This window comes from Hyalella azteca, unplaced genomic scaffold (genome assembly GCF_000764305.2).
Source record: "Hyalella azteca isolate HAZT.00-mixed unplaced genomic scaffold, Hazt_2.0.2 contig2797, whole genome shotgun sequence".
NCBI lineage: Eukaryota > Metazoa > Arthropoda > Malacostraca > Amphipoda > Hyalellidae > Hyalella > Hyalella azteca.
Window position 1 is genome coordinate 215,396 of NW_025933058.1, and position 11,601 is coordinate 226,996.

The window sequence follows — 11,601 nt, forward strand, 5'->3', positions numbered from 1 at the left end:
CCCATCTGATTAAATGTGTGGATTCAAGCTGTAAGGATACCTGCACTACAATTTTATTCATGGAAACTCGAAGCTGACCACAATTATTGCAAGTTTTCCACTTCTCTCGTATTAACGGCCATGCTGGATTATGAAGTTATTAAAATGCAAGCCTTTCAGTAAGGCATCTTCCTTTAGCAGGGAATTCTGACAAGGGTCTTTCCTCGTCAGAATGTCTATCGGGTCTCGCGCTCACAGAGACGTTCCAGAGAGAACCTCTGCCCAGCTGTTGGTACTCGAGTGCAAGTCATGAACTGGCGTCAATAAGTGTTTGCAAGATACCTTACATATCCGGTCACAGTATCGTGCTTACAGCAGACGTGTCGTGAAGGTGACATCTTATAGGAGTGTATGTTGTTGATATCTTCCTGTCCTTCGTCGTTCATCGTCTCTTTGTGATGCTGACTGTTCGCGCCAGCATAATGAGCTTGGTGAGGCCATGTCCTTCATGCGGATGACGAATTTTCTATTTGTGAAAATGGCGAAATGTTAATTTTTTACCAAGTAGTGAGATCAATATTCGTATAGCTGATGTGCTACTAAAGCTTATGTCTAATTAATATTCGAGTGCTAGTCTTGAGCATTCAAAAATCAAACGTGAACTGTATTGGCCTGACGCGAACCTTGATTACCTCTAATGATTAGAACGGATGATATATATAATCATATATTACAATTCTACAAAATCTGGGTTATCGTAACGCCTTTGCCTGGATAAAGATGAAAAGTCTTGATTTTTACAGTCTGCTACAGACTACCATTAAATAAACTTTGGCTGTAGGAGTTTATTTATTTGCAGAATTGGGTCAATATCACATTCCAGATAGACATTTACATTTTTTACAAAAAAAGTTCTTGCCTGAAAGCTTCCAGAACCACATTTTTAAACCTAATCAACAATTGTCGAATAGGTGATTTATTCTTTTATAGGAACGTTTAGATCGAAGCTTGGAGATTAAAATTTATTGGATTGTGCTTTCAAGATTGTATTTTTTTTAAGACCGAAGATCTTTATAAAAAATTTGAAAAAAACACATAAATTCCGGTTTGCCCCCGCTCTCTTTTGGTCATTTGAAGTGACGTCAAATTTTATGAGCCACGAAATAAATTATCATTCTGATACCGGAAGTCGTATGAATATTAACTATTTATTGCTATGTGATAAATTTGGCCGAATACAGACGTGCAATACGATTGTTCGGTCATCATGTTTGTGAACTTGTTGAAAATTATCGGGAATGTGGCTGCACTTTATCGAAATACGTATGTTTGTCAGTGACCTTGTCATTTCCAGTTCCGGCTTGTAATGTAAAGCCAGAATAAAATATAAATAGAACGTTGACGAAGAAGCTAGAATTAATTCCAGTACAAAGAATCATGACCAGAGGACGTATCTTATCCCTTTGTCCCGGTGTGACTTGTTCAGGAGGATATCTGTTCGAAATCATGTTCGATGCTTAGTGTAAAGTGTTGGTGTTTTCGCATCTATAGGTTTCGCCTAATAATCTCCAGTAAGTACGAGGACACAGGATCTTATTAATTCATAATAAATCATAATAATATATTACTTTTCCAGCTAAAAAAAATTGAATATCAGATGAAAACTAGCAGTGGCAGCCGTATGCACCTTTTTAGCTAGCGTCGAACGTTTTAGTCATGAACACATGACAAAATTTTGAATTATGTCGTTTGCATTGTGTACAATCTTCGCTTTCTGTCGGTGTGAGGTGTACTGTGCTCCTCAACTATTTCTATTTCTTCGTCGGTACTCTGTATTGGAGCAATGTATCCTCATGTTAGTCATCGTTTTTTCACTGAGATCTTAAAACTTGTTTTATAGAGTACAAGGGTGATGAAGCAATAAAATATTATTTCGTTAGTCGGTCAAATCAATATTTTCATATCGTACGGCAAATGCAGGTGCAGTAAGATATGAGATATGATATGCATTTTGTGCAGGTTCTAAAACTATATATGTGGTCGCAGTAGCTTTATCTTATCCGGCTGATATCTCGGCTCGTCTGTACGTTTTCGACGCAGAAAAGTCTTCTCTGCTTACAAATGGTGAGGTTTCACTACCAAGATGAGTTCGTTTTCTGCATTGTTCAAGCTCTACGATCAACGTTGCAGTAAGTAATGCAGTCAACTGACGACTGTTTACAGTGTATTGGATATTTAGATATGCTCCGTATTTTAACTTGAAAATAATTAACTTGAGAGACGTCAGTAAATAGCTGAGCATTTCAAACACATTTTCTCATTATCTTCATCTCTTAGCTGAGCTTTAACCCTATGAACAGCTAATTTTGTGTGGTTCTAAAACCAGATAAACTAATAAACCAAAAATCAATTATCTCGATCATTTATGCTATCTTATCAGCAACAAGTAATTGATCTAAAAATTAAACATTTACTGAAAAGTTATGAAGTTTACTTTATTAAAGCAGACAATGGAAGGGTTTAGCTATACAATAAAAAATTGATGAACAGCTGGAGGCATTTATTTATCAGGAGTAGGTGATACAATTTTCCATTCGCTGCAAATAAATAGTCATGAGTGAGAACCATCATAATAACACTAGTTAATACCTACCTATGTACAGGCTAATATTTTTCAGTACCTAACATGAAATAGCTCACCCTGACGGCTGACATGACTAAAATTATACTTCATTGAGTGACAACAGTCTTAAATTAACTTTGCATCAAGTTTATCGTTTCACTTAAAAATGAACATTGGGACAAAAAACTTGTTTAACTTTTGCAGTGAAATATTGTATTGTGTTAACTTGAAACATTCTATTTGACGAAAATTAACGACAAAGGCTTATTATTAGAATGAGCGCTATGAAGAATGAGAAATTTATTAATACTGATGCTAAGTAAGTGATCATTTTGAAGCAGCTGAAAACTTCTCAGACTCGAGAAAAAAATCGATAAATTTCAGGACAACTTAAATTAAGAGGCCTGATATGATGGATTTTTCTACTGTCACCAGTGCGACGTATTGTGTTTGTGAGAAAACGCGAGACAATTCATACTATTTATGCTCTCGTATTCAAGCTTGACTAAAAACGAGCCGAGATCATGTTCAATACATGCCTCAAATTCTGCATTGCTAATAATTTCACAGCTTGCTACTTTAATCAATTTTTTCTCATTACCTTATATCTATCAAGTGAGAAATGATAGCAGAGTTTTCCGTGGCCAACCGTCTACTAGGTTGGCCACTAACTGACGACATTCCTCATCATAATTTTGACACGTTTCATTAAATACTTAAGAAACTCATATCAGAGGAAAAACATTCAAGCGGAAAATACGCTGTCTCACAAGAGAACGATTAGCAGCATATCTCAGCACCTTATCAAAAAGGTGCAAGTAATGACAATTGCAATATCTAATTACTAACACAAGCTTATTTACACCTCAACAGTGAACATACCATCCAGCATGGATTAGCTTATGCAATAGAAAGAAGCACCAAAATGTGGACTCAAGAAAGAAAAGAGTTCAAATTCGGCATTTTCACACCTCGCGCACTCTTTGCCTCACTGGTGGCTGTAAATGCCTACATGGCTTCAATGGGCCACTGCACTGCATGCTGATGTTCAGGCCATGTATTTTGAAGCTTTTCTTTGCCAGGTCTGCCAAACCCGCACTATCACCTTGCACTGCTACCTTGATGCACTTCAAGTCTTTACAGGTTTTGAACATGTATGGAGTCATTGCTAATATGTATGGTCGACAGATCGCGATAGTGAACACCCGCAACTTTGGAAAAGCTACTACAATATCGCGCACCATTTCATCGTATCCGGTGTCACAAACTCTTAGTTTAGAGATACTCAATACTGTTACGTTAGGCAAAACTAGATTCCGGAACATCACAGGAACGTGCAAAGTTGAAGAAAAAATTGAAAGTGAGATGTCTAGATGAGTCAATTGCGTTAGATGAGCACAGAAATGATCCTGTCCTAGGCTGAATGGTACTTCTATTGCGGTAATATTCAAGCAGAACAATTTCTTGCATTCGTGCAGTGCTCTTCTCATTTCCGGCGTAAATTCACAAAGAAGTAGGTGAAGTCTCCTGAGGCTTTGTTTCAAGTTCACGAGCATTTCTGTGATTCCATCGTCGCTCGCAAATGCTACGTTTGCTGAGATGTCCTGTAAGCGATTTCCGTTTGTCGCAATGATGGAAACTAACTCCGTATTCAATTGGTATCTGTTGCATAGATAAAACTCTCTTAAACTTGGCAACTGGCAAGCTTCTTGTATCCATGCCTCTGGAGGGTTAGCTGCTGAGCGAGAGTACTCCGATTGAATTCGGTGTAATGACGGACAGCTTTTTGCCAATGTTGCGAAGCTTCCTTCTGAAATTTGCTTCACAGAGAGCATTTTCAACGATCTGAGATTCGGACAGTGAGCCACGACATTTTTTATGAAGCCGTCAGTTATATCAGAACCAGTCAAATTCTTCACTCGCTTCGATCGGCCATGATAATCGAACAAGTTCCTACCACCACAACTATTTTTGGCTCTGCACGGCAGCTTGCTCAGGTCAACATTGGTCCAACACTTTGAGTTGTTGCCAACTTCGTTCCAACGTTTGTTTACCAGGAGAACGTTGACAAGCATATCATTCAGAGAGATATACGAGAAAACCTTTTCTAGCATTTCATTAGGCAATGAAGAAATAGTTTTGTTTTCTTCTCGAATATGTTTTGGTACTGTAATCACCGGACACAATATGTGCGGCAGAATGTGCTGTGCTACTTCGCATTCGTCTTCCAAGACGTAGAACTGTGTGGCGTTATCAAGATGTCTGATCCTTTCGATGAATTTAAGACCCATATTTTTTTTATCCCTTGTTTGTTCTAACTCGACACAGAGGGCTTCAAGTTTTTTCTCGTATTTTGATACCTTAGAGTCATCTCCAAGTCGTTGTCTTAGTTCCATTGTCTTCGAGCATGTGCGCGTCACTTTCCTTTCGATTCGGTTTTCTTCTTTCTTTAGCTTCTCCACTGTTAACATTAGGTAATTTCCCAGAAGCTCTTTGATTTTCAGGTTGTTTCTCATTAGCATGTTATTCTGCGAATCTACTTGTTCTTCATCCGCTCCATCCATTTTAACTAATCTTTCGATGAATTTTACATTTTCCATTACGTCGGGTATGTCATTGTCTTCTAATTCTGGATCATCTGTGTCTTCATCAGTTATATCAATGTTATCCATTGATTCTTCTTTGTTGCTTTCGTTTCTTTCTTCTCCCATCGATCCGTCTTCTACTTCCTCAACATCTACTGCTTCGTTATCGATATTATTTTGTTCTGCTTCTTCGTTGACTTCTCTTTCTAGGGCTACGTCTACATTTTCTAACACACCATATTCAACTGATGGCATAAAGAAAGGAAAAGTTTTCTGCAACAGGGTGCGGATGTTAAATTTACCCAAGTGTACGAGAAGTTTTCTCATCGCATTCCGGAAGAATTGACGTATGTCAGACTCTTCCGCGCCCGGTGTCTCGTTGGCTAGCGTGTTTTGTCTCCTGTACACGCTGACTTTTGTGAGTATCCAATCAAATTTATCCTTCCAGCCTTGGTGTACACGAGAGAAGTCGGTCACTATAGTCCATGCCGAGTTGGACACCATGAAGGAGAAGCGTCTGGCTGAACTGAAAGAAAAAATCTATTAGATTCTTTATAATTATCTGTATAGGAGTTTACAATTTTAAACCGTTGTTAATATTGATGTCTTAAAAGCAACTAAATGACATTTTATTACCGTGAAAGTCTAAATTAAGACCTATATTTATTCCTTGTTGTTTAATTGTTAAACAGTATATTTATTGGTTCAGTTGTTGTACTTTACAACTCGCGATCCAGACCGTTAATGCAAAGAACAATTGTTTGAGCTAGTGTTGTATGATTTTGATTTTAAAGACCAATGTGGTATTTAAATTTTATTAAATATAATTCTGAGGAGCAAGTAGAAATAAACTCGTGAAACGACATATTATTGATTGGATTTGAAACCATCTGTTGCAACAGTAGAAAATATTTGATAATTTAAAAACTTACGATTAGATTTGCGATTTTGATCAGCTTCTCTGCTTCATTAGTGAAAAATTTTACCAATCAGAATCGCTATTTTAGGGGAGTGTCTGGATAAAAACAAATGTTTAATTTACGGCTCCAATCATTTTGAAATTTTGTACACATACGTAAAGCAGAAATCTAAGACATTTTTGTTTGTGTAAATTTATCTGAAAAAATGAAAGAAAACGTGAAATTCACAGAAAACGGCAAAAAAAGTGTTCTAAAAAATCAAACTCATGTAATTAACGTGCTACAACATCGAGAGACACGTCATTCGATTCTTAAAGACCATATCTAGCCGTAAAGACCATATCTAGCGGTCATCAGGTCATTTTTTCATATTTTGTATGCCATAATCTATTTTTTTTTATTTTCCCCCTCCTTCCACCCTCGTTTTTTTCAATATATAATTCAAACTAAAACAAATTAAAAATGATCACTAGATATTTTGTACGAATCTAATGGTGTATCTCTCAATGCTGTAGCTTGAAAATCATAGGAGGAGATATATTTATAACTTATAAGAGAGTGTATTTCGTAGATTTTAATTTTTCAGGGGAGCCAAATGAGCAATATTGATTGAAATTAGGAAAAAATATAACTCAGTACTCACTGCAGTGAGTGACAGAGAGCGCATTTTCTCGTCGACAAAAACGTGGTCACGGATGGACGAACATGACGAGCACAATAGCGCCTTTTTTCCATAAATGAGAAAATGCGCTAAAAATGTTGAAAAATTGCATGTTACTTTAGCCCCCAGGATACCCAGTGTCGATTACTTATATTGACAATACCATTTATATTTATTCTTGTCCAGTTTTACGCTAATACTAAGCTATAGATGTGATTTTTTTAGTATATTATTCATATAAAATGATCATTTTATAAAAATTCGAAACGGCCTTGCACAAAAAAAAGTATTACATAAAAACCCATGCTATTTGCTTTTTTAAACGCGCCTCGTTTGCAGCTTCAAAAGAAGTTTAAACACATCGCAATCAGCGCAAATAATGATCTATAAGTTCAATTTTTCAAAGTAATATTAGTACATTTTGTTGAAAAATGTTCATTTCATATAATTTTGGGACGGCCTAACGCAAAAACTTAAGTACGAACATTAATACTGTTTGCCACGTTAGAATCGCCATTTTACAGCTACAAAAGGAGTTTAAAATCAACTTAATTAAAGTGAGTAATGATCTATAAATACCATTTTTCTTGAATAAATCTTTGTACATTTTCTCAAGAAAATGTACATTTTATATAATTTTTTAACTGTTTCACGCAAAAACTAGAGCACGCAGCTATAAAATGTAGCTTCCGCAGCAACAAAATGACTTCAAACAACGAAAAAGTCAAATTTATCATTTTTTTGCCCAGATGCTCCCATAATTCTGCCGTGGTTCTGGAGACCAAAATTGCTACTCTTAACCTGATGCTGATGCTTTACAAATTTCTCCAAATAAATCCAAATTATGAGTAATGGCGAAATTTTATAAACTCCCTAAGTTTAAAATTAAATACTAAAATATAACTCATGCCCCATCATCGGATAAATTTTTTCCATGGCTTTAGATACGTCGTAATTAATTATTTAAAATTTCATCCATAAATCTTGCACCAATTTTCCGTATTCTATTCATGAATTTTTCGTTTTCTTTATATCACACAAGAAAATCGCTTGTGTTTATGTGCCTGGAAACCGATTTAATAATATAATTAAAACAATACAACGGAATTTGTATCCATGAGACTACCAGAAAGAATATAAAAGCAAAGAAAACGCCATCATCAGTTCGATCATGGTTGAACTAGTATAAGGTTGACCCATGAGAAGCTCATTTTTGCGGATGTAGCTTGTTGTTCGTCTGTGACGTCACTGATCTCAGTGACGTCACGGGCATTAACCAATCACCGAAATGCGATCAAACCAGTCAACCAATCCGTGATGGGAATGACGGGATTGTTTACGTTTCTCGATCTACGTCACGTAACAAGAAAGCTAAACTGAAAGACGGAACTTCTCGTGGGCATATCTAATATAATCTAAAAAATGAATGCAATCATTTGGAAGTGCAGCTGGACTCCGAAACGTTTTCAATATCGATTTGGTGAATTTGCTTAACATTTTCTTTGCTTTTAAATTCCTTGTGAACTTTCTATTTAAGCAAACTGATAATATAAGTACTAATATAGGATCTAAATACGGCGAGTCTACTATTGTTTACCGGCCACTGGCGTGGAACAAGGTTGTGGGAGACTAAAAGCGTCCACTAGCATCCAGCCCCAAGATTTTACATGACGATAAGAAAACTTTTATCCTCGTTACTTAACAATGCCGGCATCGTATATTGAGTAATAAATCTAATATCTTAGATTGCTCAAGAATCTCGTGAGAAATTAATAAAAATTTACATTCTCAATCAATTTACACGGCTCATATATATGAAAATTAAAGGTATTAAATATCGAAGTAGAGCATCAGAATTTTTTTTCATTATTTGTAATAATTTTTATCATTAAAAAGATTTTCCCCATAAGTTACTGTTTTTCGATGATGCAATTTTAATTTCTAAATTGTTCTTCAAAGACGTGTGATTATGATACTAAATTTTGTAGAAACTCCGATGCAAAAATTTTGAAAATTAATAAAAATTCACGTATAGGATTCGTTTTATTTGAATTTTGCTTTGTTGTCGCGAAATATATTCTCTGAAACTAAAATTCGTGATGGTTGCGTACAAAATTAAGAAACTTCATCGAAATAGAAACTTCGGTACAGAATACAAGTTTGTGATACATCCGCAAACGTTTAATTCGAATTCATGCAAGTTAGTAATTAAAGAGTTTATCGAATTAAAGGTGGGCAATCATTTTTCAAAATTACTAAAAACTAAAAAGCTTTGATTGATACATCCTGTGAAATACTTTATTCCCATTATATTTCACGATTATTCTGGAAGAAAAACAATATTCCAATTTATTTAGTAATGAAAAAATTTCAATAAAAACTTTAAACGTAGCTTTTACTTTGAAGCGTATGCCAAATCATGGAACGTAAACTTCGTTCATACACTAAATTATATGTAATGGCTATTGAGCATTAACATAAGGCTATGTTTTAGCGCATTTTCTCATTTATGGAAAAAATGCACTATTGTGCTCGCCATGTCCGTCTGTCTGTCTGTCCGTCCGTCCGTGACCTCAAGTTTTCGTCGATGAGAAAATGCGCTCTCTGTCACTCACTGCAGTGAGTACTGAGTTATATTTTTTTTTTGTGTTGTGGCTGACCCGCGCGCTATCTACAAGATGCACATGTGCGTCGACCTGGCCTATGCACATAGGCCTACAGGTCGGTCGACACACGTGGTTTTTCAGAGAATTCGTGGTACCGTCTAAAACTACCCGGCCAGGCTAAGATCACTCAACCGCAACTGCAGTTTTCAGGTGGAACATGAAATGCAGCTTGCTAGCCGATCACAAAACCTACATAAAATGCACACTGAAACTCAATCACAAAACTGTTCTCAAACTCAAACTATATGTTAATCACCTTACTGACGAGAAATATATACTGTAAGCCAATAACAAAATTTACATCAAATGCAAACTGCCAGCCAATCACAAAACTAGTTTTTTTTATTCGTTTAAATTGTTTTGAGGCGATATGTGAACAAAAAAAATGCTACTGGTTCTAAAGAACTGACTGCAGGAAATTCAAATATGAAAAAAATTATTCACTTGTGTCGTAACTAATTGTCATTATTCATATTATTCCATGAGTCGCCGTTGGGGCTATACCATTGACTATCAGATCATCTAGTCGGGATTATTATATATATCAATAATATTATTATTGTATATTGTAAATATAACACTTGAGCTCCTCGAGAAATTCACATCACTCGGGATCGGTTTCTAGTTTCGAGAGTACGAAGTAGCCGTGAAGAAATGATAACAATTTATTATTAATGTGCTACAAATTACTCGTTTTTACTATTGTAAAAATTAACAAATCAAAATCAAATAAAAACGGTATTATTTGAACGATACATTATTGCTACTCGTCTATTTAAAATGTGATAACCAAAACTTAATAAGAGTTTGTTATAACTTATACCATACATTAAATTTCTAACTACTTAATTTCAGAATTTGTAGGAACACGACAAAATTTCAATTCACTGATAACCTAAAACACACTTTAAATGTTACTGAGATATTCTAGAAACTTATTAGTGTCATCATCGTAAGCTCAAGAAACAATATCAAGAATTCACATACCTCGCAATAAAAGATTTTCTGTGACCAGATACTAGACCCCGGGAGTTTCCATGTGCTTCACCCACGAGTTATACTACAGAACTGGACGAACATTTGGCTGCTCGATTTATTCTGATTTTTCAGCTCAACCTCTAAGCCTAACTAACGCTGGACTGTGGGAGCATGTGTTGGAAACGCGTGTTTTTCTTGAAAATTAAGTTATGTTTGAGAATTTCGCATACAACGAAAGGATTTTTAAATTGAGTTATTTTAAAATTAATTATCACCCGTGTTCATTTGCACGTACAAAACGTGCATAGAACGTTCATGTTATGTTGATAGATGAACGCTCAGCGTCTCGGCAGATCATATGGTGATAGGGCTCTGTTACTTCTTTGTTATGGAAAAAAAAACAAAGAACTTGGCTATTCGTCAGTTTGTAGGTCCAATCTAAGCCGGGTTGTGTTTCAGTTCGTTTGAATCAAATAGTCTTCTTATTCAGGCCGAATCATTGAATATTTTAACGTAGACCTTACAAAGCATCATTAATTTTCTTCAATTAATGACGGTGTTCCATGTACATAATTCTGGTGATCTATACTTTCTATAGGGCCTTGTTTTTCAGTTCATGTTAAATCTGCATCCATAGCGTTTATTTCGAAAGCATTATGCTTGTTGCGCGATTTTCTCTTGATCACATCTAAAAATACGTTCAATGTCGTCTAGGTGTTTGTTTTTCTTGTTAACAATTTCCACTTCCAACAGTAAAACTATCATTATTTTCAATTCGTTGAAACTATTAAGTATACAAATCATGGTTTTCAGTTGCATTCTGAATGTTACCAGATTTTCTGTTTCACTCATGAACCTAGTACTAAAACTAGATTTTCCTCGGTCTGACTAGGAGTTATTCCCTATCTTCCTTATCAGCAACCGGCTTTCCAAGACGAACAGAGCGTTCTTTCTCCACTTGTGCAAATCCATGAAGCAACATTTTGTGAGTTCAATCATTACCAGGCTCGATCTTTAGGAAACGCGTCAGTAATATTCATATCGCGCCAACTTTATCACCTAATTGAAATAAGTTATATAAAAAATGAACTGTTTTTAATTTTTTTTTTACCGTTACGTATCATGGAATTGAAGAACACGTTGGCAACCTTGTAAACTAGAGCTTGTTTTTGTGAAACTTGTATTCCAG

At 35.6% G+C, this 11,601-nt stretch overlaps 1 protein-coding gene across 1 annotated transcript; it reads right to left on the minus strand.

The window, feature by feature from the left end:
- Window positions 1-3,273: 3,273 nt before the first annotated feature.
- LOC125179578 lies at window positions 3,274-10,490 on the minus strand. Its single transcript, XM_047885705.1, has 2 exons — window positions 10,422-10,490; window positions 3,274-5,713 (listed from the first exon to the last, which is right to left on the minus strand). Exon 2 carries the CDS (start codon window positions 5,689-5,691, stop codon window positions 3,568-3,570), a length of 2,124 nt encoding a protein of 707 aa, XP_047741661.1. The 5' UTR covers window positions 5,692-5,713; window positions 10,422-10,490; the 3' UTR covers window positions 3,274-3,567.
- Between the last annotated feature and the right edge of the window lie 1,111 nt (window positions 10,491-11,601).

Bases quoted from the DNA above. Each gene is read 5' to 3' on its own strand.
- LOC125179578 (XM_047885705.1), bottom strand. From the start codon at position 5,691: ATGGTGTCCAACTCGGCATGGACTATAGTGACCGACTTCTCTCGTGTA.